We start from the raw sequence: 24,347 nt of genomic DNA, 5'->3' as shown, positions 1-24,347 counted from the left end.
CTCTGGGCGCTGTATTCATTTCATGGGTAAGGAACCCCTTGACCTCAGAAGAGATGGGTTTTAATCTTTCTCCTGAAGGCCAAGTGGTCCGACTCCAGTCGGATGGTGGTTGGTAGTGCATTCCACAGGCGGGGTCCTTGGACTGCAAATCTTCGATCTCCTTTGGACTTGTATCTGGCTTTGGGTATCTGGAGGAGGTTTTGATTGGTGGATCACAGAATACGATTGGGGTTATGGGCTTTTATTTTTTCACATAGATATTGGGGGGCGTTGCCTTGAATACACTTATGTATTAGACAGAGTGCCTTGAAAGTGATTCTGTATTTTACTGGCAACCAATGAAGGGATCTCAGTGAAGGTGAGATTGATTCCCATGGTATTTTCCCAGTCACTAGTCGAGCGGCCGTATTTTGAACGACTTGCAGACGAGTGATTTGGTATTTGGGGAGTCCTAGATAGAGGGCATTTGCGTAGTCGAGTTTGGAATTCATGATTGTTCCCACCACGACTGCAATGTCCTCTTTCGGGATAAAGGGGGTGAGTCTGCGTAGTAGGCGCAGCAGATGGTGGGATCCGCTGACTACTGACCCTATTTGTGCATCCATTGTCATGTAGGTATCGAAAATGACTCAGAGACTTTTGACTTTGGTGCTAGGGGTGATTTACCCAGAATGGGTGGGGGAGTCCATGTTGACACGGGGTGATTTTTCCGGTTAGCGTGAAACAGGAGAAGTTCTGTTTTTGAACCATTGAGTTTAAGATAACTGTTTGTCATCCAGTTATCTATTAGAGTAAGGCATTTCTCTATTTCAAGAGAATGATCCCTTTTGTTGCAGATGCGGAAATACAGTTGTGTGTCGTCTGCATAGGAGTGGTAAAGTAACTTCTGGTTACTGATGATTTCAAAGAGAGGGCGAAGATAGATATTAAACAATACGGGCGATAAGGGAGATCCCTGAGGGACTCCGCATGACACCGTACGTTTTTCAGAAGTGAAAGACCCCAGTTTCACTATTTGTGATCGGTTTTCCAAGAAGGAGGAGAACCAGGGTAAAACACCTTCAGCGACTCCGGCTACTTCAGCTAGCCTAGCCAGTAGTAGTCCGTGGTCTACAGTGTCAAAAGCCGCGCTTAGGTCCAGCAGTATCAGGAGACAAGATTCTCCTTCGTCTGCGGCCTCTAGAGCGTCATCCCATATTTTGAGCAGCGCTGTTTCTGTTCCGTGACCCGGACGGAAGCCTGATTGAAACGGATCAAGTAATTTATGGGTGTCTAAATGCAGTTGCAGCTGTTTAAATTCACTTTAACTATAGGTTATATCATATGTTAACAGGATTTATACATTCTATGTGAAGCTGACTCAATCATTTCTAATGTGCAAATGAAAAGAGAATAGTCTGATATAAACTGCATGAAATTCCTGGAAGCCTGGAACATTATATTGCAATACTTGGCTTCATTTCAGACAGATTACTTAGGCACTAAGATCCATAGCTTAGAGAGGATTTTTAACTTGCAAGTGAAGTGAGTAAAGCTTGTTTCACTGTTTATACAATAACAGCATTTGTAATATATTTTTTAAATTCAGGATGAAATTATATAACAGGCAGCGAAAGCTAGCTGGGTTTAACTTCCAGTTCAAAATAATCAGGGCTAGATTATGGACAAATGATGCCCTAAGCATAGTCTAGCAATGGTGCCCCCCTTGGCCCCTTCATTAACTGACAAGACAGCCCCAGGTCAGCCCTAGGCCAGAACCCACAGCTATGTTAAATAAAACTTAAATTTAAATATTTTTATTTTATTTATTTAACAAATTGGAAAACTATCAAGGTTCATTGCAGCCTGCTGGGAGATGAAGGTGGAAACCTATGGGTCCAAAAAAATTAATTGTTGGTCTTTAACTTACCTTTCAATACTCTCTAAATCATCCCTATTGGCATTCCCAAGAATTTTGTATGCTACTCCAATGACTCGTAACCCTTGAAATGTGTAGATTTCCAACTTTTGTAAAAATTCTTCTGGAACTACAAAGAAAATCATTGTGAGGATGTGAAGTTTAACTAAAGCAGAAACTAGTCTAAGCTTTAATAGCCCAATTACCCGCTTAATTTTATAGGACACAGTAGATTTTTTGCAGTTATATTTAATATGAAACAAGAGTTCTAGAGTCTTCATATTTTACTGCTTACTTGTGCTGTGTTTTCTTAAAAAAATCACCTATACCTTGCTTCCACTGAGCGGAACGGTTCGGGTCGGTACAGTTTGGAACAGTTAGAATGGTCCAGCCTATTTAGGTGAGCACTTCCACTGGCCATCAGGGGCCATGCAGGGTTTGGAAAAAATGCCTAGCATGTCCGCCAATCTGTGGAATGTATTGTAGCTCTGCCCTAACCGAACCGTACAATTTTCTATGGCCCCACATCTGAAGCAGGACCCAGAATGGTGCATTATGGTTTGGTTGTTTGGGCCGCTTTCATAATGGAAACACTCAAAATAGCGTACCATACCGAACCAACCCGAACCGATCCTCTCAGTGGAAACGAGGCATTAGTAAACACACAAAAAGTTTTAAGACTGAGAAGAGAAGATGTTTAATACAAAATTTTAAATGCACAGGTACATCTTTTGCAAGTGACTGGTTAGTTGCATTTATATTCAGTGTATAAAAAATGGTAACACTTTTTTTTCTAGTCTTGTTTTGATGAGATACATTTGCACACAGAGCATGGCTACTCTATTAGAAGTCACTTACATGGTAATCATAAGACCTACAAGTCCCTTTCAGCAATGGCCTAGCAGGATGAAATACAATCCTCCACAGGTGAGTGTGAGGGTAAGGAAACATGTTTATAATTAATAACTATTAGTAAAAGATTGCATTCCAATATTTTTATTCCTAAAAATGGTAGATGTCAGTGCTATAAATTTTTATTACATGAGTCTATAACACCTTAATTTATTTTTTTACAAATGATCTTTTTTTAGCCTGGTAACATTTTTTTTTTTTTAAATACATAAAATCTACCTGTTTCTGGTCTGCAGAAACTGGCCACCATCTCTGGAGCTCCCTTCATGTAAACAGTTAATTCACCATCACCTCCGATAACCTCAGTTATTACAGACATACGTTGCATGGATGAAGAGAATGGGTACTGGAACAAAACATTCACTCCAAGCACTGTGTTCTGGAAGGAATAAGATAACAATACTATTATTTTCAACAAAGTATTGCTTTCAACAATCAATATTTGATCTACTATGAGGGTGTAGTTAAACAATAACTGAGCAGAAAACAAACTTTGGGTGTGATGCAATGCCCAGAAATTATTAAGGTGTGTACAGAAGACTATCGTTAGCTAATACTCACGATTCTTTACCAATTTTGTAGCTATGATCTCTCTTAAACACTAAAAGCAGGGGTGCGGATAAGGGCATCTTCTGCCACCTGTCATACAGGCAGTTCCAAAAGGGGGAGCTAGGCAGTTTAGAGCAAGGGAGGTTCTCCTTAGCTTCTCCTCAGCTCAGGTCACATGACCCAAGGGAGGACTTCTCACTGTGAATTGCCTTATCCAGTAAATGGATTATTGAGGAGGGAGAGTGCTGTACTAGGTAAGATCAGTACTGGGGTGTCAGTACTGGGGGTAGGGATCTGTAATGGGTGAGAACTGTACTGGGGGACAGAGATATGTACAGGTGGGAGCAGGGGAGGGCTGGGCCAGGGGGCAGGGTGGCAATTGCCTCCAAGGCCGCCCCAAATTATGTTTAAAATGTCCGGCAGCCGCTGCCTTCTACCATTTTCTTTTTTATTCTGGTCTAGGAAGTTGGGCCCGGGGGCACGGCCATGGCGACCGACCACTAGCTGTTGCAATCCAGGAGTTGTAGTCCGTGCTCAAGCTCCAAGTGGGTGATAAACAGAGCAGCGCAGAGGAAACTACAACTCCCTGGGATCGGATTCTTGGAAGCAGGCAGAGGCAGGGCGTGCCAGGGAGTCAGGACATGGCGTGCAAGGTCCTGCTGAGGTGAGAGACCCTTACACCCCTAGCTGACCCTCTATCCCCCCCCATACACCCCATGTAACCTTCCTCAATGATCAGGCTGCATTGATGGGCACTGGTGAGGCTGCATTGATGGGCCATGGATGGTGAGCTGATTCGGTGGTTCAATGGGCCACTTGACTGGACTCGCCCCCCAGGCCTAAGGCTGCCAACCCTCACCTGGGTGGGAGAGAGCTGTACTTAGGTGGATAAATCTGTACTGAGATCTGTAACTGGGGGGGGTCTGTACTGGGGGGGTTGGGGGAGATCTGTATTAGGGGAAGGAGAGTCCTGTACTGGAAATACTTGAACTGATTTTTTTCTTTCTTGAGAAGAGGAGATTAAGGGGGGATATGATCAACACATATATAAATACATAGGTGGTCTATATAGTGAACTTGGTGTTGAGTTATTCACTTTAAGGTCATTACTGAGGACATCTCCAAAATGGAAAGGTTTCTTTACAGTGAGGCCGCGTACAACACGGTCGTTCCAAACCGATGAGAATGGTCCGACGGGCCATTTCCATCGGTTCACCGCTGAAGTGGCCTGATGGTCTGATGTGTGTACACACCATCGTTCCAAAAACCGATCGGGTCAAAACGCGGTGACGTCAAACACACAACGTGCTGAATAAAACGAAGTTCAATGCTTCCAAGCATGCGTCGACTGGATTCTGAGCATGCGCAGGTTTTGAACCGATGCTTTCTGTACTAACCATCGGTTTGGACCGATCGGGCAGCGGTCCATCGGTTCGATTTTGAAGCATGTTTAAAAATTTTGGACCGAAGGAAAACAGACCGATGGGCTATACACACGGTCGGTTTAGACCGATAAAACGAAACCTCGGTCTATTCTCATCGGTTTTGTCCGACCGTGTGTACGCAGCCTAAGAGCTGTTAAAAAAGGGGGAATAGACTCCCTCAAGAGTCAGTTCTGACCAGCTCAGTAGATTGCTTTAAAAAAAGGCCTGTATTATTTATTTTAATATAACTGGATACTAACATTTATAGGTAAAGTTGACTTTGAAAGTGAACATGCCCTACTTCTTTGGTGAATCAGTGGCACTACGTTATATTTAAAATACAGCAGAAGTGGTGTTTACACTCAATTTTGTTCAATTACTTTCAGAGACATACATTATATGATCCAGGCTGAGGTCGTACAACCATATTCTGGCTTGATGATTCCTCATTATCACATGAACTACTATCTTCTAATACCTGTTTGGGTGAAAAATACATTCAATTAGCTTTACTATTTATGTGTTTTACTTTTATGTAAATAAATATATAAAAAAAAGCTTATACTGTTCATATTACCCAGCCAGTAGCTTCAAACATTTTCAAATCCAGAGGATCCCCTTGTAAATTCCCATCAATCATGATAAGAGAGTGACAACTTGTCATTGCTCCAAACAGGGGCCCCCAGGAAAGCTCACTCAATTGGTCATGCTTAAGAATTTCCTGGAAACTGTGGTAAAGATAACAGATGTTGCAAAATCAAATAAGCTAGTATTGGTATAAAAATCATAAGCTTTCAGACTAGCTGATCCTCCCTTTCATCGGAGATCACCTTATTAAATACTTCAGCTTTAAAAAAGCCTTGAAAATATGGTTAACATAACATTGGATTAATGTTACAGCATAGGTCTAATTTAATGACACTTAACCATTCCAGCCTAGAGATCTTTTTTTTTTGCAGCCTGGGGAGCAAGTGGTTATATCAGTGGCAGTGCGTCCATAGAGGGTGCCGGAGCGCCGCCCCCTCTGGCTCCCGCACCGCCACTCAATACGATACATAAGATTCATGCATTGCATGAATCTGTGTATTGTTACTGCCGCCCACTATTCAGATGGCCGTCCCCCTGGCGAGCGCTGACCATCTAAATAACGGCAGCCGGTTGGCTTTGGAAGTGCCTATCAGAGCCAGCGGCTCTGATAGGCTTTCTGATAACAGCCCACAGGCTGTAATCGGCTTCCAAATAGTTATCCAGGGGACGCACGGGGGGTGCATTCCTTGGATAAGACTGACAGGCGTCTTAGCCAATCAGGTTCACCGGTTCTGGTTACCGGTAACCTGATTGGCTGAAGCATCATCAAGGGCGGGAGAAGACATCGAGGGACTGTGGAAGGAGGATGGCTGACCCCAGAAAGGTAAGTGCCGGGCGGGGGGGCAAGGGGGCAGCATTTTACAGGGCACAGTGGCAACAATAAAAGGGCACAGTGGCAACAATAAAAAGGCGACAGTGGTGACAATTGAAATCTGTGTATTGTTACTGCCGCCCACTATTCAGATGGCCGTCCCCCTGGCGAGCGCTGACCATCTAAATAACGGCAGCCGGTTGGCTTTGGAAGTGCCTATCAGAGCCAGCGGCTCTGATAGGCTTTCTGATAACAGCCCACAGGCTGTAATCGGCTTCCAAATAGTTATCCAGGGGACGCACGGGGGGTGCATTCCTTGGATAAGACTGACAGGCGTCTTAGCCAATCAGGTTCACCGGTTCTGGTTACCGGTAACCTGATTGGCTGAAGCATCATCAAGGGCGGGAGAAGACATCGAGGGACTGTGGAAGGAGGATGGCTGACCCCAGAAAGGTAAGTGCCGGGCGGGGGGGCAAGGGGGCAGCATTTTACAGGGCACAGTGGCAACAATAAAAGGGCACAGTGGCAACAATAAAAAGGCGACAGTGGTGACAATTGATGTTGGCACAGTGGTAACAATTGATGTGGGCACAGTGGTAACAATTGATGGCATGGCACAGTGGTTGCATTTGATGGCACAGTGGTGACAATTGATGTACACAGTGGTGACTATTGATGGCACAGTGGCTGCGTTTGGCATGGCACAGTGGCGACAATTGATGGCATAGTGGCTGCGGTGGTTTGATGGCATTGCACAGTAGTGACAATTGATGGTCACAGTGGTGATAAATGATGGCACAGTGGCTGCATTTCAAGGCATGGCACAGTGGCGACAGTTGATGGCACAGTGGCGACAATTGATGGTATAGCATAGTGGCGACAATTGATGGCATGGCACAGTGGCTGCATTTGATGGGCACAGTGGCTGCATTTGATGGGCACAGTGTCTGCATTTGATGGGCACAGTGTGGCTGCAATTGTTTTTTTTTATTTTTTTCATTTGTTTGCGCCCCCCCAAAAATGTTGAGCACCAGCCGCCACTGGGTTATATCAATATCATGACTGCAATTCCTGATCCAGACATATGCATCTCCTAAAGGTTGTATCTCATTATCTGTGAATCATTGCCTACTTCTCTAATTAATCCCAAAAGTAGATGTTAGCCTCATAGATGACTCTAACTGCTTGCTGACCAGCCGCCGTCATTATACAGCAGCAGGTTGGCACGTTCCCGCAAGCTGTCATAGCTGTATGTTGTCCCTTTAAGAAGGCATAGCAGGTGCACCTGCTGCACTGCGGGTTAAGCTATGCGCGTGGCCGGCGGTCGTGATGACTGTTGGCCACGTGCGATTGCGGGTACAAGAGACAGAACAGGGACGTGTGTGTGTAAACACAAATCCCTGTCCTGTGAGGAGAGGAGAGAGATATTGTGTGTCTAGCTAGAAACAACGATCTGTCTTCTCCTCCTAGTCAATTCCTCCCCCTACAGTTATAACACACACTGAGGGAACAAAGTTAACCCCTTGATCGACCCCTAGTGTTAACCCCTTCCCTGCCAGTGACATTTACACAGTGCATTTTTAAAGCACTGATCCCTGTATAAATGTCAACGGTCTCAAAAATGTGTCAAAGTGTCCGATCTGTCTGCCGCAATGTTGCAGTTCCGATTAAAAATCACTGCCATTACTAGAAAAAAAAATGCCATAAATCTTTCCCATAATTTGTAGAAGCTATAACTTTTGCGCAAACCAATCAATATAAGCGTGTTGTGATTTTTATTACCAAAGATATGTAGAAGAATATATATTGACCAAAACTGATGAAGAAATTAGATTTTTTTAAAAAAATTGGTGATGTTTATTATTGCAAAAAGTTAAAAATATTGTTCTTTTTTCAAACTTGTTGCTCTTTTTTTGTTCATAGCGCAAAAAATAAAAACCGCGTGATTAAATACCACCAAAAGAAAGCTCTATTTGTGAAGAAAAAAATTACATAAATTTTGTTTGGGTACATCATCAAACGACTGCGCTATTGTCCGTTAAAGTGACACAGTGCGGTATCGCAAAATATGGCCCGGTCAGGAAGGGGGTAAATTCTTCCGTGGCTGAAGTGGCTAGGGATCTGGTTTAAGCAGCACAAATCAAGAGGCAGGGATGGGCACGGGCATCAGGACACATAACTTGGATAATGCAAATATCTAGATTAATACGGATAATTTACAAATTATGTCCTAATCCCCCCAAATCTTGATATCTGTTTTTCCTTAAATAGACCTATAAATCTTGCAAATATTCCTGTGTGGTGCTAAATATAGTAAGCAGCAAAGAAGCAACCAAATAAATATTTAATTACCAAGTTCCACCTGATGATATAACACCCATTAAATCAAGTCCATCTTCTGTTAAAGTGCCAGTCTATATGGGAGTCAAAAAATAGATTAGTGCTAACATAAAAAATAAATAAAAAGATCAATATTGTTTATTAGTTCCAATTGAATTTTTGTATTATCATTATTTGGTGAGCGCTTACCTCAATCCCAGAGATCATGTGCCTTGTATAGCTACAAAACGGCTTACTGCAGAAATGTTGTCCTTAGTGTGCAGCTAAGGAAAACTTTCCTCTGATGAAGTCACGTGAAGTGACGCAACACGTCAGGAATACTGCATGTGACTGGAAGTGACGTGGAGTACACGGTTTTATCCCTGCTTGTTTTTTTTATCCTGCTTGTAAGCGCCCACTTGTTTTATTCATTAAATCCCTAGTTTTAATACTTCACGATGAGAGCTTTTCTTTTTTCTTCTCTCTGGTGATTGATTCATCCACATTGTGAGCCTCCATTTTGTTGAAGACCAACAATATCAACAGTAAAAGTATCAGGAAGCTGCACACTAAGGACAACATTTCTGCAGTAAGCCGTTTTGTAGCTATACAAATTAGGAGGACCACCATTTGGAGTATGCTGCATATCTGAAGCACATGAAGTTATGATCTGACTTCTTATCAGCCCTAGTACTTTGTACTTATTCTTATTTTTATATTGCCCATTTACTATTTCTTCACCATTCAGTTATTATTGGTTTGCGCATTCATATATTATCATTTGTCTTCTGTTTATTGATACTTGGAGTTTGTTGCCCACTCATTTTTGGATTACAGCATGGTTTAGTTGCACATTGCATGTTTGCACTTTAATTGGTACACACACTGTTGAGCAGTGACCCTCACTATATATTTTAGTAAGTGTTCTAAAGATTTTGCACTCATCACAATTTTTTTTTCACATAATTTGGTGATGGCTTGATTTAGTAATATGATGGTATTAATTAAACTTTGTTAAAGGGGAGTTCCAGCCATTTGTATGTTTATTAAAAGTCAGCAGCAACAAAAAGTGTAGCTGCTGGCTTTTAATAAACAGGCACTTACCTGCTCCAGCGCTCCAGCGACGCGCCGGCCAGGGCTCCGCTCCTCTCCCCCCCTCCCCGGCCGGCGTCTTCATCTTCAGTGTGGGCACCCGGCCGTGACAGCTATCGGCTTCATGGCCGGGCACCCACTGCGCATGCGCGAGCGGCGCGGCACTGCGCATGCGCGAGCGGCGCGGCCCGGCGCCGCGCCGTGTAATTGGCCAGGAGATCGCCTAGGACCTGTGACGTGTCCTAGGCGATCGCCTACAGCAGCCACTTCCTGAAGGCGATTAAGCTTAGTCGCCTACAGGAAGGAGGAAGTGGGACAGGAAGTCCCACTCGTGCTGAAGCCCCCACTCCCCCCCAAAAAAAATTACATGCCAAATGTGGCATGTAAGGGGGAGAGGAGTGGGTTAAGAGGAAGTTCCAAATTTGGGTGGAACTCCTCTTTAAGGCTGATTTTTTGTGGAGTGTAACCAAAGCTGGACACATACTTGATACTTGAATTGCAACCTTTTAGAATGCAATCTACCTGACAACATAATTGTTCACACAGACACACCCATGTCAGCATTTATTGGTCAGCAATAATGATTTTTGTAATTATCTTTGAGTACATGAAAAGTAGCAAAACATATCAAACCTGGCCAATTAAGCAAGGTTTTTTTGCATTGTTCATTTGTACCCATCAAGCCATGGATTGTTAGACATCAAATTTTAAGCATACTATGTGAATGGATGCCAGAAAAGTAACAGAATAACATGTTAAAGATATATTGTATACTGAGGCCGGATTCACACTTGTGCGGTGCGAATTTCAGGTCTCTTATCTCTGCAGAGAGATAAGAGAACTGTTCAGCAGATCATCTCCGTTTTAGATGCAAATTTGGAGACCGAGGGGAAGGGAGGGGGGAAGTGTATTGAGGTGAATGAGAGAAATCCGGAAGAGAAATGAACACATGTGTGAATCAGATGCGTACCCATATAAGATAATGGGCCTGATTTTGCACCTGAGCCGCACCGCAATGCCTAGAAAACGCACACGTTTTTTCGGCAATGTGCAGTGCGAATGCATCGCACATATGTGAACCAGCCTCATTGAAATCAATGTATTTTATAATGTTATGCGAATTGGACGCAGTTTAAGCCGCAACCAATTCGCATAGGTGTGAACCCAGCCTAAAGCTAAAGTTTCGTTAAAATTGTTTTAGGAATATAGCACAAGGAATGAAACTTAACTCAAATGAAGTGAGTCCTACATCTTGCTGGCTGCTGATTACTGTAAAAATCCTCCCTTCTGTTATGCGAGAACTGTTGGTGCTGCCTGAGTTAACTGCTAAGGCTGTAACAGTGAAGGATCATTCTGCTCACCCTCCTCTTCCACCCCTCTCATCCAGTCACAAAACACCTTGTATTATCTTCACAGAATGCAAGACATTCTGTGGATGGAGGACAGATGGATGAATTACAGGATCCCTTTCCAACATTCACAGAATACTTTGCACTCTGTGAAAATAATACAGAGCTTAGGGAATGGAGGAGGAGAAGGGAAGGGTGCGTGAAGACAAGCCGAAAACTATGCAGAGTAAGAAGATCACCACTGTGGGTAGGATCTGGTATCACTAAAGGCGGGATTTGTGCAGTAACCTACAGCCAGGAGGATAAAGGACTCACATAACTATTAGGCCTCGTACACACGATAGGTTAAACAGAGGACAACGGTCTGATGGACTGTTTTCATCGGTCAAAACCGATCGTGTGTGGGCCCCATAGGTTATTTAACCATCGGTTAAAAAAAAGCCAACTTGCTTTAAATTTAACTGATGGATTCCTAACCGATAGGACAAAACCGATTGTTAGTAGGCACGACCATCGGTTAAAAATCAACGCATGCTCAGAATCAAGTCGACGCATTCATGGAAGCATTAAACTTAGTTTCAGCACGTCGTTGTGTTTTACGTCTGACACGATCTTTTTTTTAACCAATGGTGTGTAGGCGCGACAGACCATCAGTCAGCTTCATCGGTTAACATATGAAATGGTCCATCGGTCCGTTCTCATCGGATGGACCGATCGTGTGTACGCGGCATTAGAGGATATTATGGTGCTGTATGCTCAGAAACATTTTTTAAACTTCAGCTTTAAGTGAAAGAAAAAGGTTTTACTTCCCAGAAATACTGACCATGTATATACAATATAGAACAAATTATGAATCGGCACAACAATGGCTATACAATGTTATCTATGAACAATACCATTCATATTAATAGCTTTAGATTCCATCATTGATTGTCTTCCTGCTCACTGGAGCAAATACAGGGGAAATGTGAAATAAAAAAAGTGATAATGGAATTACCGGGCTTCAAAATGAACATTATTGAATGATTGCAACAGTACTTTGAAAAGAACCTGTCAGAATAGAAATATTGGATCTGCCATAGCTGACATGTTTTTGAAGATACAGGCTTTGGGTCCTTGTTTTACTACAGAGTAAGCCACCAACCCAATACAAGCAGCCAGCCAGTAAAGTATCAGAGTACAGGATATACAGTAGACTTACCGTACTGGTTGGTTGTTAAAAGTGTATCTTAAAGTGTACACACATTTTTGATTGTAGGAACTGTTTAAGACCCCTGTCAGGTTTTTTTTGTGGTCAGTTTGCATCCTATTTGGGGGGGGGGGTATATTCCTTTCCGTCCCAATGACACAGCAGGAACTAAGAGGAGATCCCTCAAGAGGATATTTTAGACAGTTGTCCCCAGAATAGGTTTCCAGATTGGAAAAGCTAAGGCCGCATACACACGGTCGGTCAAAACCGATGGAAACGGACTGAAGGACCGTTTCATCGGTCCAAACCCATGGTGTGTGGGCCCCATCGGTCAGTTGTCCTTCGGTCAAAAATTTTAGAACTTGCTTTAAAATTGAATCGATGGACGCCTAACCGATAGGTCAAAACCAACGGTTAGTATGCAAAAGCATCGGTTAAAAACCCGCGCATGCTCAGAATCAAGTCGACGCATGCTTAGAAGCATTGAACTTCATTTTTCTTAGCACATCGTTGTGTTTTACGTCACCGCGCTGGACTCGATCGTTTTTTTAACTGATGGTGTGTAGGCACATCAGACCATCAGTCCGCTTCATCGGATGGACCGACCGTGTGTACGCGGCCTCACAGAAAGAATGAAACTCCCCAGCAGGGACACAGGCAGCCGTATATACCCCTTTTCTAACCCTTTCACACACCATCAGACATACAATACATATACTTTAGCTGGCTTTAGCACTAGTACAATTTTCAACATACATTTGTACGAATAGTTGCACAAATATTTATATGAAACCCTTTCTACATTTGATGACTGGACTAATGGCATTCAAAAGTACTTCAAAATCATGTTTTCTTTGAAATTGGATTGAATGTAATTTCTGGAACAAAAATCACATACATTATTAGAAATTTGAGAAACATTTTTCATCCTGCTCTTTCTAGTCACTGTGGTCAAAAATGAACATTGATATGACACAACTAATGATTAGAACATCAAACAAAAGTTCTTAAAACCAAACATTTTGAATTAAATTTGACTAGGGTATAGCCAGCTTAAGGCTGCAGTCACACTTGAGCCAAGCATCTTTGGTAATTTTACAGGCTCTTTTTTTTGCGTTTTACACACATTTTGATCAATTTTGCCTGAGCATTTTTTTTTTATTATTGTTAGTCAATGCTAGCTATTAGGGAGGTGGAAGGATGCAGGTGTTATTTCAGGCGTCCCTTTTCGGGCCAAAAATGCCTGAATCTTGAAGCTCAGAAGAAGCTTGAAGCTGAGAAGAAGCTCAGGTACTTTTTTAAAATACTGTACAAGCTTCAAGCTACAAGCAACACTATACTCAACAGACATCATTGAAAACCATAGGATTTTGGATGCTGAACTTTTTGGAACTTCAAGCTATAAAAAAACACCCAGGTGTGAATAGTTTAAGCCAAACTAAATTCAGAACAAGCGTGGTCACTTTTTTCTACTTACTGCTACAGTGGAGATGACCAGTCCTTATTATGGTATGGCTCCAGTGTCATTTACATTCAAGTTCCTACCAACATCATATTGTTAGACTTCAGGAAATGAAGCAATTCAAACAAAAGCAATGGGATATTTATAATTTCACGTTTTTCACGCTGTTGATATGTTATTTAAAGTAGTAATGTTTCTTTGAAGTAATGAACTATAGCGATAGATTTTTCATTCTTACTTTATCAAAACAGAACAGGTTAAGCTGCCCACACATGTTTATTCTGTCTGGACTGATGCAGAAGATGCTCTTCTTCTTTAGTCGACTTTGAGCATAAAGAATCCCAACTGTCAAAGCTGCTGGAATGATTGGACAAATTGCAGAGGTCAAAAGTACTAGAGATTCCACAATTATTCTCCCAGCAGGAACCTATGATCAAAGAAATATATATAGAACATTTACTAATTAAACATGATCAAGGAAAAAAGTTCTCAAAGTGTTTAATGGACCTTGTTTATGAAGCTTTATTTTATTACTCTCCTTTTTTGTCAAATGCACAGTAGTATAGATATTTTAAGCCTAGGGTGAGTTACTGAAGGCCAGTTTTTATACCGGTTGACTGGGTTGCACACAAACACCCAGCCAAGTTAGGGGAAATGAAAGACAATAATTACACAGCAATGCTGCACCTCTCCAGTCAACAAAACCGTATTTATTTAACTAATGCAAAAGATCCAGCTGGTAAAAAGTTTAAAAGTTGGTAATGGGTGTGCCATGTGTCCCTTTGTGCCAGGGTGGCATTTAACCACTTCCCACTCAAGACTGTCATATGGCGTCCTGGAATTTGCTGCCCTCCGGTGCTTCTACTAACTCGCCTATGCGATCGGCAAGCCGGAGAAGGAATCCACCGGCACCATAAGTTCACCATAGAGAATAGCAATGACCAGATGCTCCCCGGCAGTCTCTATGATCTTCGGAGGCCTGGGCACAACATTATGACGTTCAGCCTGGCAGTTGTAAACACTGCCGTGTACTCGGCTGGAAAGGCAGAGATCATTTTTTTTTATCTTGGTCTTTCCTGCCTAGAGGAGAGATGTGGGGTCTTATAGGCCCCACATCTCTCAATAAAGAGGACCTGTCAAGCCCTATTCCTTGGATGTTTCCTTGTAATAGGAATAAAAGTGATAAAAAAAAATTGAAAGGGAAAGTGTAAAGCTAAAAACTAAAACTAAAATAAACAATACAATTTTTTTTTTTAAAGTGTCCCTGTCCCCGTGTGTTTGCATGCAGAAGCGAACGCATACGTACATCGCACTCACATTTGTATACGGCGTTCATACCACACATGTCAGGTATCGCCGTGAACGTTAGAGCGAGAGCACCAATTCTAGCCCAAGACCTCCTCTATAACTGGAAACTGGAAACTTGTAAAAAAGTGTCCCTTATGGAGATTTACTCGGCATAACATCATCTGCGCAAATACCATGTGATGTAAAAAGTTGAAACTGCCACCATTTGATTCCCTAGGGTCTCTGTTAAAAAAAATCATACATAATGTTTTGGGGTCCTAGGTAATTTTCTAGCAAAAAAAATATGATATTTACATGTAGGAGAGGAGTGCCAGAATAGGCCCGGTATGGTTAAGTGAATTAAAAGTGTGTTACAGCTAAACAGATTTTTTTACATAAGAATGTTGTGGTTGTTACAAATATGCTATAGTAGAGAATGCTTAAGTCATGGTAAGAAAAAGTGACACATTGTTTACAGAACTGTAATTAAATGCATTGTTGTCTATAACACAATCCACACTGCTGTGTAAATATCAGTACAGCAGCGCTGCATACAGAGCCAAAAAAAAAAAAAATAGAACATTTTACATGTAAATACAGTAATTTATGTCTATATGCCTGTATACTCAAGCACATGCACACAAGGGTAAAGGAGTATAGACATAAATTACAGCACCAATGGAATATTTAATTTTTGGGTTCCCTCACACTTTGCCACCTCTCACTGCCTCCCCTGATACTTGCAGGAAGGGAGGGTTGTAAAGTGAAGGGGTTGATCAGAGCGCCTGGATGGGTGGTGGTACAATTACTAGGACTGATCCCCCATGGCACTTCTTGCAGTCCAGCCGGCTTCTCTTTCTGACCCTTCTAACCTTTTTCAGCTGCTGCAGGGGGAGTGCCACAGGGGGATCGGTTCTAGTAATAATGACACCCCTCCCCCCTTCCCGGTGCTCTCTTTACCACCTTCACTTTCCGACTTCCCCTTCCAGCAGCTTCTAATCCCCTTTGTGCCCCCCTGCAGCGCTGCCAGATCTTTCTTCTCTCACCCCCACCCGCTGCAACTGCTGTGGAGCACAGGGAAATTGGGTTCAGGATGAAAAGCGAAGAGGAGTCAGTAAATATGTCATATTTACTAGCTCCTTAATTTCCTAGTTGACCATAGTGAGCCATCAACACGATCGCTCTGGTATGGATTTATAACTGAAGCATAGTAAACTGTGTTTATTGTGCTTCAGTTTGTTAAAGAAGAGGTAGCCACTGTACAGAGGGCTTCCTGTTCATTCATTTCCAGTTCAGTTGTGGCTGCGGAGAAAGGAATTGAAGACTTTGTGCCCTCAATTCCTTTCTCTGCCTAAGTGAGGCATGGATTGCGCTCCAGATGTCAGCTGCCAGTGCGGAGCTCCAGGACATTGCAGCGCAAATAATGTGTATATAGTTCCACATTATAGGCTCATTCTCACAGGTACTCTGGCAACGTGAATGAGTGGTTTATTCATGCAACTGGAGCTATCTGTTAGGCTTAGTTCATACCTACAGGCGTAACCAAGTGCTGGCACTTTTTCAAGTGCTTTCCATATGTAGGGCAGCCCTACCAGAGAGAAAAATAGAAAAGAACCTCTTGACTGTTCTGAAAGTGCATCGCACCAAACCACATGGTGCTTTGTTACCATACGGTTTGGCAAACACAAAAATGCCTGGGTTTGCAAATGCATAGGGTGCCATTACAATTAATGGCACCACTGCAAGTCTGCTAAATGGCAGCCCATTTTTGCGTGTGTCAGATTTAGGCTTACTCTATGGGGAAGCAGTGACCCTATGAACACAGCTGCAGGTCCTAATTTGACAGTTTTTTAGGTGTGGGTAAGCAGCCCCAAATGCACACTGTCTGTGTTTGGGTCTGTACACTTGCACCCATACACCTGGGGGGAACCCTTTAGGCTGTATGGGGCCCCATATTCTAACAGCAGCTCTGATTGTTGTCATCATGGGCACTGAGAACTGGTTGCAAAGGAGCAGGCTGTGAGGACACTGGTGAGAGCAGGAAGGGGTGAGAGCAGAAATACCCCCCTTGGTGATCAGTGTCTAAGCTCCCTTGGTGGTCAATATATACTCTCCTCCTTGATGGTCTGTGTCTCTAGCCCACCTTGGTGGTCAGTGTCTGTGTCCTTCTTGGTAGTCATTGTCTGGGCCCCCCTTGGTGGTAATTTTTCTGTGCCCCATGCAAGGAAAAAGGTGCCAAGAATACATGAATTTAAATAGTGATTTTAATAGTAATAGTAATATTATAAAATATGCAAAACAATCTGGAAGCTAGAAGATTTTACTTGTGTATATGCATACGCACCTTCACATGCATTTATGCAAAGTCATTATGCAATATTTTTCTTACTATTGACAAGTCCCTGAGTATAAACAGGGCTTTTTTCTCAAACAATAGGTGCTGCAATTTAGCCACGGCCCCACAAAACCCCTCCCTCTACACATCACATCAAATAGTGGGTGTGTTCAGTCGAATTTCATGCACAGTAGGAGGTTCTTAAAGGGGCATTAAATACCATAATTGCATTACATACAGAGTGCAGAGCTGTCACTTGTAAACACAGAAACCAGACTTCAGTATTTGTGGTGAGCAGGCACCAAAGGGTCTGAGCCAGAGGTAAACAAAGGAAAAAGTACCGCTCCAAGCCCTTGAACACCTGTAGTATGCTCCCGCCCTGTTACACCGTCAGGTGCAGGCTCTGCACTAATCCATAGAAAGAAAAAAATCATCCTGGACTGCCGCACTTTGATTAGGCAAATTTTATTTCAAAAATAGCAAAGGATAAAATCCAAAGAACTTCAAAGTAATCCAAAAAAACATGCAAGACAACAGTCAAAAACAAGAAGTGGACATACAGGGACAAATAGCTAACGCGTTTCACATCTTAAATTGATGCTTACTCATAGCTGAGTCAGCTATGAGTAAGCATCAATTTAAGATGTGAAACGCATTAGCTATTTGTCCCTGTATGTCCACTTCTTATTTCTTGTCGCTGTCATTTGTTTGATGTTAAATTTTCCCACAAATCTCTATCGCTCAATTCTGCAAGTGATTCTAATTTATTATCGCTGTTTTCTAGCTGGTCTAAAAGCACTTTTGATGTAAGGGACACTTTTTGGTTGCTATGGACAATCTCCAGTTTCCAGGCAGAAAGAACAGTTTTTATTATATAAAACTGCATGCAGGACACTGGGCAGCCCACTAGGGACAAAGGGCGTGTGTAATTATGTGATACAGTACTGTAATCTGTAAGATTACAGTATACTGTATATGTATTGTGTGTTTCACTTTTTCAATTTGGCGCCAAACTCGTAACGTCGCTTGGCACTCGGCACTGTGAATCGAGCTGGGAGACACAGCGGAGGAGCCCGCACACACAGCGGTGACACATCGCAGGATCCAGGGACAAGGTAAGTAACTTCCCCCTGTATCCTGCAATGTGATCCCGGCTCAGGGATACCGCTTTTGGAATGAAAAATTCCCCCCGAGCCTGACTCGGGAATACCGCTAAGGAGGTTAAAGTGGGGGTTCACCCGAAAAACACATTTTTAACAGTAGATTGAGGCTAATTACGGGAAGCACAATCGGGTGGTTTTTTTTTAAATCAATGCTGCACTTACCGTTTTAGAGATAGATGTTCTCCCGCTGCTTCCGGGTATGGTCTGTGGGACTGGGCGTTCCTATTTGATTGACAGGCTTCCGACCGTCAAATACAGCGCGTCACGAGTTGCCAAAAGTAGCCGAACGTCGGTGCGCAGGCGCCGTATAGAGCCGCACCGACGTTCGGCTTCTTTCGGCAACTCGTGACGTGCTGTATGCGACGGTCGGAAGGCTGTCAATCAAATAGGAACGCCCAGTCCCGAAGACCATACCCGGAAGCGGCGGAGAACATCTATCTCTAAAACGGTAAGTACTACATTGAATTAAAAAAAACACCCGATTGTGCTTCCCGTAATTAGCCTCAATCTAATGTTAAAAATGTGTACCCCCGCTTTAAAATATGCTAGCATTTCTATCTTTTATGTCAAGAATATCCAGTTTTGGACAATTAAAGCATAAAAGCCAATAGCCGGCCATACATGGATCGAAATTTGTCCAGGTTGAGCATGGACCGCCAACATTTCGATCCATGTATGGTCAGGCTGGTTGTTCAGAAGTCGATCTACGGATCGACTTCTGTATAACCTCCTCGTTGAAAAATTTCTGCACAATCAGTACCACCGATTATAGCCGGTAGTGCTTATCAGTGTATTCTGAGGGAGAAGAAGTCTCCCCACTAACTACAATACCTCAGTGGGGGTGATTTCCCCATCCATTAGTGAATTAAGTAGAAAAAAAAAGTCGTTCAACATTCTGAAAAAATATCCTTATGTCAGAGACAATAATGCTTATGCCTACTTTTATTCTTCCATCTCCTTCCCAAACAGAAACTAAAGAAAATTCTAATATAACATACATAAACTGGAATACCACTGACATCTCTTGTTTTCTGCTGTAAAGCAAAAAAAAAGTAAGTATATATAGTTATATTGTAGTACCTGTCTCTGTGCAAATATGATGACAGCATAGAGTATGCCAACAACAGCAAGAAATCCCAAAAATATGAAAAACCATTTTACATCTCGGTGTAGTTTGAAGTTCAGAGGTTTGGGATACAATATAGATCTCACCATGTCACCTTTAGTTGTGTTAAATCCTAGGATACATTAGAGTTAAGAAAACATAGTATTATTTACCAAAATACTTAATATTTCAGTTTCACCTGTGTATTACATATTTAATATGATATGCATATAAAACACACACCTCATATGCCCATTAAGGCTGCATTCACACCTGAGCGTCGGTTGTTCGGTCGTTTTTTCGCGCATTTTTTTCTGGCGTTTTGTCGCGCTTATTCATGCTTATTTGTGCGTTTGCATACAGCGTCGTCCGAAGTTTTTGTACTTCAACGTTTTTTATTTTAGCCAATAGGAAAAATGATCATCTTTTCATCACTTGTTGCTATGTTGGTAGATATTTTTAATCTTCTGCCTGGGTGAAAATTTTTATTGATTAAAGCGACGAAACGCCCGTAGCAAACGCTCGTTGTCACGCTAGTCGCTTGAATCGAGCGTTTCCATTACTTTCTATGGGAAATGGAAATGCTCAAATACGCCCAAACCGCCCGATACGCGCGACAAAAAAGGGTCCGGAACTTGTTTGAGCTTCAGGCGTTCGGCGTCAGGCGTATTGGCGTGCAGATGTGAACCATCTCCATAGGGAATATTGTATTTTTTCCCCTCTAGCGTATTTGAGCGTCGCGCTTCAGGCGACAAAACGCTCAGGTGTGAATGCAGCCTAAATATGTATACACAAAATGGATGATGTGTTTTCATAGCTACATAGTTAAACTAATGATACATGCCCCTTTATATATATTTAAATCAATTGTCAGCTCAGCTTTCTCTGTCATAGCAGTAGTGCCTTAAAAGTCTTGGCATAGTTGACTTCTACACAATTTGTGGTGGCAGCTTACACAGCATGTTTACTGTTTTGCAGCAGCCCTAAGTGAATTTAATCTAAAGATAGAAAGAGGGGAAATAAGAAAGTGAATGGGAATTATGAAAGTGGGTGCTATCACAAGATTTGGACATTGTTAGAAGCAATTGTTTTTCTTTTTTGTCATCTGATTTCCTTTTACTTCACATTCCCTATACACAACGGGAAGTGATAAGTAACCTCTCCAGAGTGAAAGAAATTAGACCATTTTTTCTATGACAAGTGTTCTCAAGGGAAGATTTTCCCTCTATCCCTATTCTGACAACTTAAAGTTTTGGATTTCACTTCACTTTTGTCTCAATGACATTGGTTAGTAGGAGGCATAGGAGTTGATTTACTAAAACTATAGAGTGCAAAATCTGGTGCACCTCTGCATTGAAACCAGTCACCTTCCAGGTTGAAGTTAGAAGCTGATTGAATTCCATGCAAAGCTTCACCCTATTTTTCACTCTCCAGTTTTGGTAAATCAATCCCATAGAGCCCAGCAGGGGTATGGGCAGCAAAAAATACCTGACAGTATTCCTAATCCTAACCCTTCCCTACCCTATCCAAAACGTAGGCCTCATACACACGACCGAGGAACTCGTCGGAAAAGACACATCGTTTTCCTTGACAAGTTCCTTGTTAGGCTTGTCGAGAAACTTGACAAGCTTGCTTTGCGTACACACGGTCAAGACCAAATCTCCTTGTTCTCAAACGCGGTGACGTACAACACATACAATGGGGAAGTTTGATTCAATTGCACAACCCTTGGGGCTGCTTTTGCTAATCTCATGTTACTGTGTGTTAAGTAAAAGTTTGGTAAGAGACGATTTGCACTTTTCAGACTGTTACAGCATGACAAATGTGCTATCTCCATTACAAATGCTACTTTTACCGAAGGTGCGCTCCCATCTCATACTTTATTCTGAGCCTGCGCGGGTTTCTTAGCATACACGCGATCGTGTTTCTCATCAAAAACCAGCCCGACGAGGAACACGACGAGGAAATTGAGACTCCCGTCGAGGAAAGAGAACTAGTTCCTCGACAGTTTCCTCGACAGTTTCCTCGATGAAAAACGTACACACGACCGGTTTCCTCGGCAAAAAAGATCTCCCACCAAGTTTCTTGATGGATTCTGTTGAGGAAAACGGTCGTGTGTACGAGGCCTAAAAAAAAAAATGTTTCAGGTTCAGGTTTTCGGCCTTCTGTCGAAGGGGCATGACCAAAAAAGATCTGCCGATCGGCTCCCAATCAGCGGTCCCAGGCAATGGCTAAGAGCACTGACCGAGTGGGGGTGACTTCATCACGTGGTGTGACGATACACGTCGGGATTGGAGCGCTGGACAACCTCTAGCATCCGACGGACGTAGTACGAGTTCGCTACTCGTGGATATTATGCCAATACTACCTACTGAAATGTGAGTATTTTATGCTGTTTTTAATAAAACCTGATTGTTTTTTACTGGATTATGCGATGTGCTCTCCTTCCCTCTTGTTTGGTTGTTTCACTGGCTCTCGAGCTGTCTAGTATCCCCAGCCTGACATACATGAGAACTGGAGAGAGAGGAGAAGCAGGACACTGACGAGCTCGCTGCTCGTGGAGATAAGCCTCATATTTTATTGTTCATGTGAGTGCATCAGCATGTGTTATGTACAAGGCTCCTTGGTCTTATCAGTATTACACTATCCTGCTGTATGTTCCTTATATCTGCATGTACTGCCCTGGACCGTAAGAGCAACCTATACCATCAAGACTAGACCTTCATATCAAGGGCTTCCCTATCAGGCTCTATTTGCTTATCGTAAGGTGAGCTGCTGGGACCACTAGAGGTGTGTGTGGAGACTTTCAAGGTGTACGGCTTGCCTTGTTTTCACCAGAGTTGGTTGCGGGATCTCCCTCCATTGAGTGCCTTTCTTCACTTTCATCCATCAGATATATCAGATCTTTTGAGACTGGGCTTTTTTTCCGTTTCTTGGACCTTTCTATTTTAGAACATATGTGTATCTCCAATATCCATTGAGAAATTGTTTAATATATTGCTACCATATTGTAACACCACTCAATACTTTATGTGCTTATTGTCACTTGTGCCCCTCCCCTTCTTTTTCACATTTTTTAGTATTAATTAATATTGTGTTTCACAGCGCAGACATCTTTTACTTGTTTCATATATCACTTTTTGTCTATTAAGGTAGACCTTCCTAGTGTTTGCAGCAGTGCCCCTTTCACCTTCCTTCCCCGGTTGCTATTCACCGACAGCGCAGGAGTTCCACCTTTTATATTTGTTTAATATGTGTCAGTTAAATCAAGGAGAATGTGAGTTTTGAGCACTCAGTTCCATTCTTCATTTACATATTCTGGCAGTACTTAAAATCCAGACCTACCAGTTTTTAACACTACAGCTCTGGCTGGTCCTTGCGCAGTTGATTCTGTCCTTATAACATCTGTTCCACAGAATAAGACATGACGCTTATAATCTTCTCCACTGTACTGCTTCCAAGACATTGTGTTATCCATGTGTGGCAATTGCGTTTTTGTTACAGGAATGCATTCCCCTATGGAAACCCAGAAAAATACGGATCAGGTATAGGTTGCAATGTGCAAAGATGTGCCCAGACCAGCCAATGAGATTTAATCTCTAATTATTTTAAACACCAGCTGTATAGATAAATACACAGCATTGTTACATATAAGCAATTTTAACTTTCAAAGGTTTTGCATTTTTATCCATCTATATCTGAGATTGTTAACCACTTCACCCCCTGGCAATTTGGCTGCCCAAAGACCTGAGCACTTTTTGCGATTCGGCACTGCATCGCTTTAACTGACAATTGCGCGGTCGTGCAACGTGGCTCTCAAACAAATAGAGCTTTTTTTTGGTGGTATTTGATCACCTCTGCGGTTTTTATTTTTTGCGCTATAAACAAAAATAGAGTGACAATTTTGAAAAAAAAAATAATTATTTTAACTTTTTGCTATAATAAATATACCCAAAAAATGTATATATAAAAAAAAAAAATTTTCCTCAGTTTAGGCCGATAAGTATTCTTCTACATATTTTTGGTAAAAAAAATTGCAATAAGCGTTTATTGATTGGTTTGCGCAAAAGTTTTAGTATCTATAACATAGGGGATAGTTTTATGGCATTTTTAATAATAATTTTCTTTTTACTAGTAATGGTGGCGATCAGTGAATTTTATCATGACTGCTACATTATGGCAGACACATCAGACACTTTTGGTGCTATTTTGGGACCATTCACATTTATACAGTGATCAGTGCTATAAAAATGCACTGATTACTGTGTAAATGTGACTGGCAGTGAAGGATTTAACCACTAGGGGGCTAGGAAGGGGTTAAGTGTGTCCTAGGGAGTGATTCTAACTGTTAGGGGGTGTGGCTTACTGTGAAACATCACTAATTGCTGCTCCCGATGAGAGGGAGCAGACAACCAGTGTCACTAGGCAGAACGGGGAGATGCTTTTTACACAGGCATTCCCCGTTCTGCAGCTCTGTGACACATGGTCGCGGGATACCGGCAGGCACGACCACGGAGCTCGCGGCAGGGGCGCGCTCGCCCACATGGCGGCAAATTTAAAGTGACGTATATTTCTGCCGATGTAAATGTGTGTGACCCGTTCCTTAAGAGTTGCCTTTGAGAGTTGGATTAAGCTTTAAGTTTGAAATGAGGGCTAAGTGTTAGGTTTAACTTGATGTTCTGGATATTCTTGTTCAATTTATGTGTTTCTTAGCACTAAAAATTCCTATGCTATTAGGGCTAATCATACTATGAATATAGTTTGCAGATCACAATGATGGACAAGTATGCATTACCTGTCAATGTATTATATATATATATATATATATATATATATATATATATATATATATATATATATATATA

General features: G+C 42.2%; 1 protein-coding gene across 1 annotated transcript in view; it reads right to left on the bottom strand.

The window, feature by feature from the left end:
• The window catches only part of LOC120936827 (probable cation-transporting ATPase 13A4), a 110,691-nt gene that overhangs the window by 34,421 nt on the left and 51,923 nt on the right, over nt 1-24,347 (bottom strand). Inside the window, exons 10-17 of the mRNA XM_040349524.1 lie at nt 22,828-22,998; nt 19,458-19,615; nt 13,831-14,019; nt 8,534-8,595; nt 5,360-5,510; nt 5,177-5,260; nt 3,029-3,188; nt 1,910-2,027 (exon numbers count right to left, since the gene is read on the bottom strand). Coding sequence (XP_040205458.1) covers nt 1,910-2,027; nt 3,029-3,188; nt 5,177-5,260; nt 5,360-5,510; nt 8,534-8,595; nt 13,831-14,019; nt 19,458-19,615; nt 22,828-22,998 — 1,093 coding nt within the window. The remainder of the gene's footprint in view (nt 1-1,909; nt 2,028-3,028; nt 3,189-5,176; nt 5,261-5,359; nt 5,511-8,533; nt 8,596-13,830; nt 14,020-19,457; nt 19,616-22,827; nt 22,999-24,347) is intronic.

This window comes from Rana temporaria, chromosome 4, assembly GCF_905171775.1.
Source record: "Rana temporaria chromosome 4, aRanTem1.1, whole genome shotgun sequence".
Lineage (NCBI taxonomy): Eukaryota > Metazoa > Chordata > Amphibia > Anura > Ranidae > Rana > Rana temporaria.
This window is presented reverse-complemented; position numbering and strand designations above follow the sequence as displayed.